The sequence below is a fragment of the Triticum dicoccoides genome, chromosome 6B, assembly GCF_002162155.2.
Source record: "Triticum dicoccoides isolate Atlit2015 ecotype Zavitan chromosome 6B, WEW_v2.0, whole genome shotgun sequence".
Lineage (NCBI taxonomy): Eukaryota > Viridiplantae > Streptophyta > Magnoliopsida > Poales > Poaceae > Triticum > Triticum dicoccoides.
Window position 1 is genome coordinate 712,464,590 of NC_041391.1, and position 6,412 is coordinate 712,471,001.

The 6,412-nt window shown below is 45.5% G+C and overlaps 1 protein-coding gene across 1 annotated transcript; it reads right to left on the bottom strand.

Moving 5' to 3' along the window:
- Window positions 1-5,392: 5,392 nt before the first annotated feature.
- LOC119325233 lies at window positions 5,393-6,046 on the bottom strand. The gene has a single exon (XM_037598979.1). It carries the CDS (start codon window positions 5,908-5,910, stop codon window positions 5,671-5,673), a length of 240 nt encoding a protein of 79 aa, XP_037454876.1. The 5' UTR covers window positions 5,911-6,046; the 3' UTR covers window positions 5,393-5,670.
- Between the last annotated feature and the right edge of the window lie 366 nt (window positions 6,047-6,412).

Here is a 6,412-nt window from a genome sequence, read left to right on the forward strand (position 1 = left end):
TTGAGACTTGAGACTGGAGAGGGAAACGGCGTGCGCTAAATAACCGCAAACGTTGTGAGACACGGAAGGTGCACTTGGAAAACAAGTGTAGTAGCTAGTGTTTCAAGCCTTTCCCGATGAACCCGAAATGATTCAGGAAAGATGGGGCATGCATATATAGGCAGTCGGGATCCATGCAAGTCGCGAGATCGACCTATAGTTCGAGAAAACTTTAGTGATCTAAACGCTCTTATATTTCTTTATAAAGGGGGTACTATGTAGTAGCATTTCGAAGTTGGCGCGAGAGCTTGAGTGCCCAGGGTTGTTGTTCTTGTATTGCAGTCCGAGGACAGCAACTAGAACGAGCAAAAACGAAGGAACCGTGCACAAGATACACACAGACTTTTCTTGTTCATCGAATTGCTTTGTACTGGTCCCTGTTTTTCCTAATGCACACTTTCCAGTCGAAAATCTGATGAGGAAAGGGAAAAAAATATCAGACATTATTTTACTTGTAACTTGGAGAGTATGAGTATGGAAGAGTCTAGAATAAATTAGAAGCGTGCTTCAAGTTTTGTGCAAAATGGCCATATGGCTTAAGCCCAACAATAGGATCTTCTAGATAGTATATGTGGTAGAATCTAGTGAAGTAATGAGAAGATCCAATGGTCAGCAACACTCAAATTTGCCCTGTCGCTACTGTCGGATCCGCTTCATCCAACGGTTGTTATTCCAAGTTATACGTACACTATATAGTGGTATAGATATAGAAATATTTTGTTTTACCTTGTATTAATAGAAAATACCGTAGAACAAGGTTTGAGCTTAAAAAAAGGGCGGGCCATGATTGCGCCCACAGAGAAAAAAATCTACCCAAACAATCTCCTTATAGATGGAAGAAATTTATACAACGCATAAATATGTTAGGGATTCTTTCCTCGGGAAGGTGTGACACAAAAGGGACGGGACGGGACGGAACGTGAGGCTACTGCCAGAAACGAAACGCGTGTTCGTGAAAGCCGACCAACACTCTCTGCCTTTTTTAACGTGGCAAGGAAAGTGCACAACCCATTCTTATTTTCTTCTTCCTCCATCTTCTCCATTGGTGCCTTGATCTCACTTTTTCCTTGCTTTGTTCTTGTTCTTGTTCTTCCTCTTTCATTCTGGTCGAAACACGATGACAGTCACACGCTTTGATTATGTCCGCGTCATTATTTTGTGCCAAGGCGTGGTTTGTGGAGGCCCATATATAAGCAGTGGCGGAGCTTCATGGGAGCCAAAGGGGACCATTGCCCCCCCCCCCCCTACTCTAGGAAAACTGTTAAGTGTGACCCTAATTATTATGCTCGAATATTCAAGATTTCTCAGAGTCATGCATAACTTACTTCTTTGCCTCCTCAATAATCTTCATCAAGCCCCGCCACTGCTTATATATTTTAACAAGTGCAGTCTAAAAACCGTTTCGTTCCATGCAGTTTGTTGGTACAATGAATTATCATAGCTCCTGACAGCGCCAAAGTGTGAACTTGAAAAAATATATAAATATAACAACTAGCATCCCAATTTACATAATACCACAAGCTTGTGAGGTCCAGCAGCTTCTGTTTCAAAATGCAAGGGGAAATAAAACATGGATTCTATATAGCAGCATTCATATATTCCCTCCGTCCGAAAAAACTTGTCCCAAACTTGTTCCTCAAATGAATGTATCTAGCACTAACTTGATGTTAGATACATCTATTTGAGGGACAAGCTTTTTCGGACGGAGGGAGTACATGGATAAGAACACAAGTGTATTGCATGATCAGATTTAAAAGGAAAGACGTAGTATGCAGCAGCTAGTGTCACAGCCTAGACAAAAGACATGGGTAGACATGGCAAAATGATGTTGGTTGCATTGGATAAACAACAACAGAGGACAATGGTACACTCACTGCTGTCATATAGCTGAAATACACCATTTTTTTTGTGAGATACACCGTTTGGGGCACTAGGTGCCCAGACACCTTGCCTAGATGCTGTTTGATCGAATCGTGTCATTTATTTTTATTATGTATAGATGAGGTATCGGGTCTGACCCGTTAACAAATAGGTATCGGGTCCGGCGGGAGGCGGCGGAGGATCTCCGTGAGGACGTCATCGATCCCCATCTAGTTTTTTCCGTCTAACAGAAGAATCAGGCCCGGGTTGAGTGCGCGAGCAATGACCAGGCTCTACTTTGACTGTCCACTTATCTTGGATCCTAGAGCCAACTACCTGCAACTGCAAGCGCCTCTATGTTTCTTGGTACGCCATGTCGTTAGTGTTTCTTTTAAGGTAATACATGTCTCTTTATATCATAAGGATCATAGTACAAGGCACGTACAAACCGAACTGGTAAAACTGAAAACGAGAGCAAATCGCTAGCCTTTGCACAAAGGAACAACAACCAAGAAGTAAAATTACAATCAAGACCGAAGAAACCTCTGAACTTGACACCAACGCCCGTCACCAGCCTCTGGAACCACCATAGCAACCACCAAAGGAAAAAAAATGACGAATCACCTTCACACCCGAGCTCGAAGCGGCTCCATCGCTGATATGCAGCTTTGCGGACCTCCAAGGTGGCTCACCAAAAGTGAAACCATGTCGTTAGTGTGTGGGCGCGCACCATAACATGCAGTGTGTAGCAATGGAGTACTAAACAAGGGGTTGTACGTTTATAGGGATGAATATATGTGTGCATATGTATGAACATCTGCGTCCGTAGTGTGTTCAAAAAAAAAAACGGCCAATTTTCTTCGCAAAAAGCAAATAGAGGACGGGCTCCATGTCAAGTGTCGTTGGCATCTCTGCAGCGCCACATGCCCGCATGTCCTCTGCTGATCATTTTTTTTCTCTTTCAAGAAAGGAGATTGATCTATTAAACGAGATCAGTTTGAACCGCACCGCATAACTTTACAATCAATCTATTAAACGAGATCAGTTTGAACCGCAACGCATAACTTTACAATCTCCTCAGTGTCAGACCTTAACCACACTATGGTGCGCCGGAAGTCATGGATTTGCTTCTTCTATGCTATTTTCCCAAGCTGGAAAAATAGAAAAATGCAAGTATAGTGCTGAAATTGTGTGACGATTAGACAAAACATGGATTGGGTGGAGAAGACGGATTGTAGTGTTTTGTAAACACGGATATTGTGTGACAATTGAACGCACTCCTCAACGGCATATTTGGGCAAAGAGAACATGGTCCCATACATCGCTGTGCAGTTGAACCACAATGGAAGCAGAGAGCCGGACAAATCATTTGCAGCACTACTGAACAACTGTTTACCAACTTCATCAGCGATACAGAACAAATCCAGTGATCTTGAAAATTTAGGACTAAATTGATAGTCGATGTCCCTCTTATAGTTATAGGGCCCCAATCAAAAAATGGACCTCTGTTATAGGGCCCCAATGAAAAGTTTGTTACTCGCCCTCCATGTCATTGTTCTCATACGAATCTAAACAATGCTGACATCTTATTTTACCAATACTATATATTTGTTAAAAGTCAAAGAAGACACTATGCTTTGATCAACAAGTTGGTTTATTGAATAATAAATAGCCAGCAAGTCAGTTTATCTCAGGATTAGATACCTGAACTAAGGTAACAACATGTTGTAACCAGTGACTAAACAAGAATGCCATCTGTGTGGCAGCAAGCATTATTCTAACTCTTCAAAGATTAAAATACTGATGCATATCTGTACTCCAGATTAACTTTAACATCTGTTGCGACTGAATTGCAAGACACATAATTTTTATAACTAGAACTAACAATGCATCTAGCTGTATCTGTATTTTTTTTTCACTTCTTTCATTTGTTGACATACAATTGTAACAATCGGCTATGAGTTTGTAATTTCAGTCACATCAAGCCTACGAGTTGTGACACTCCAGCCCTATATAGAAGTAATCCGTGGGAATTTGCCAAACAAAGAGGCACCTTCTTGTGTGTCTATATGTGCTTAAACTTATTTCCTAGTGAAAATGCTTTAGAACATCACCAGTTTTGCATAGTCTTTCATCCCAGGCTTCCAATCATTAAGGGCTACATTGTGGAGAACAAATGAAAGTCCAATTTTATATTCTGAACACAAGATTTCTGGACTAACACTAAAGTTGCTGCTGCCACATCTCTGTACATAGCTGCGGGCTGCTACTGCCTGCTGTTAAATCTTCCTTACCAGAGGCGACTGTCATTGTTTATTTAGTTTAACTATCCTAATAGGATGAAATACTGGTTTCATTTCTGTTCGGATACCCATATCCCTTAATAACATTAGAGGATGAACTAACCATATAGAGCTCCGCTCCTCCCATATGGGTTGCACTTCGAGCTGCTGGCAAGCATGGACTACAACAACTCTGGTCTGGTCCAGAACTACCAATGCAAGTAGCACCGCAATTGGAGGAGGCAGATTAAGGTCCGACCACTGCAACTGGCACAAAATATTGACATGTACCGATAAATCGAGCTCAGCTGCCGGCGGTGATTGCACATGCGCTATGGTAGCCATTGGTGCCGGCCAGACATGCGCCGTGGTATCCCACTGAAGTGGCTCTGATAGAAATCGCCCGAACGACACCGACTCCCGCAGCGCCGATATCCAGTTGTAAAACCAAAAAATCAAAATCAGGAAGAATCAAAATCAGGAATGTGAACACCAGAAGAAGCCCAGATACCGACCAGAAAAGAGGCGCCGCCTCTTACCAGATCGTTGTTTTGTTGGTTCTCTCGATCCCGCGACATGGTCGGATCCAGCGGCGACGGGGAGAGGCTCGTCTCCGCTCCCATGGAGAAATCAACAGTTCGGGCAGGTTTGCGACATCTGTTGCTCTGGATTGGGGCGAACTATAGCGGATGGGGCATGCTCCATGGTGGCCGGCGGCTGGACATGACCTAGCGGCGGCGGTGGGGAAAAGGTCGTATCGAAGAAGAGAGGCAAAGAGAAAGGAGCGATATGCACTTCGGTCGGAATACAAAATAATCCAGGGCGGCTTATGCAAATTTCTCATGCGATCTGAGCCCTCTCAATCCTGTGCCTCCAGTCCAGATCCAACGGGCCACATAGTCCTGGATCATGGGATCATACCACACACCGTATCACCAGATATGCACTCATTACACCAGTACCGTACCGGCACACATTGTCCTCCTGGCGTGTAATGACCGGAGCCGTACAAGAGCAAGCAGATATTGTCATGGGATTGGCTCCGCATATCCGATGCCCAAGCCATCAGGGCTCGAGAGAAAAATCAGAGAACTCATTTCCGCAAGCATCACATCAGCCATTTCCATCCATCAGAGATCTATTATATGCCATGGCAAGCAACAGCTCATTACATGAACAGGTCGGCAAGTGATATGCCGCGGATCGATCTGTTCATCGCGGAGCATAGAATCATTCATCCACAGGGCAGCAATTCAACAACAGATGTATAGAGATTGATCCATCGTCCGACACAACAACAGGAATCCATGGCGCACACACACACACATACTACTAATTTGATTAATTTAAACATGGCCAGCAACAAAATCGGCAGGATTTATTAGTCGGCCACGAGCGACGAGCAGCAGTTCATCAGATCTAGAGCAGAGGACGCGGACGGGAGGAGGAGTAAGCCGTACGCAAGCGATGGAGGGATCGGGGGAGGCGGTCACACGGGCGGGAGGGGAGGACCCTGCTCCTGCTCCTCCTCCTTGCCGGCGGCGACGGCGGGGGCGTCGTGCAGGGGCTGGTCGGAGGGGGCGGCGGCGAGCATGAGGGGGCGGTCGTTGGCCTCCTCCTCATCGTCGTCGTCGTCGGTGGAGAGGTTGATGCAGGAGCAGCGCTCGAGGGAGGCGAAGAAGGCGGAGGTGACGCCGGCGCCGAACCAGCTCGCCCAGCCCTGCTCCATCGGCGATCTGCTCGCTAGGGTTCGGCGGTCAGAGGGGTTGGGAGGATGGGAGAGACGGGGAGGCGACTAGGCGAGAGCAGAGAGGACTCACTGGAGGGGAAGGGGAATGGGGATTTGGCGAGATCCACGGGATACTTCTCCCCAACCCCAACCCAAATACAGTTGTGCTCCTTTTATTTTCTCATTTTTTTTGAATGCTTCTTTTGATCTTTTCTCACATTAAAGGCACACCAAATATACATCCATAAAAAACATCCTAACTACAATGGCACACATTTTTTCTGCTCAAAATTACACGCATCATAATTCAAAAAAGAAGTTAAGGCGTCCGCAAGTCGTCGGTCTGGCGAGGGGGCTGTGCGGTGTGGTGGCATGCGACTTTTTATGTACTACGGCGCATGGGAGCACGCGTGATGCTTTTGACGCAAAACCTCCACCTCCTTGTGCTTCCCCGTTGGTTTGTCGCTCTCAGCCACGCACTCGTCCGTCACTCGCACTTGCC

What these genes read in the sequence shown, in the direction of transcription:
- LOC119325233 (XM_037598979.1), bottom strand. Translation starts at nt 5,910, where the DNA reads ATGGAGCAGGGCTGGGCGAGCTGGTTCGGCGCCGGCGTCACCTCCGCC.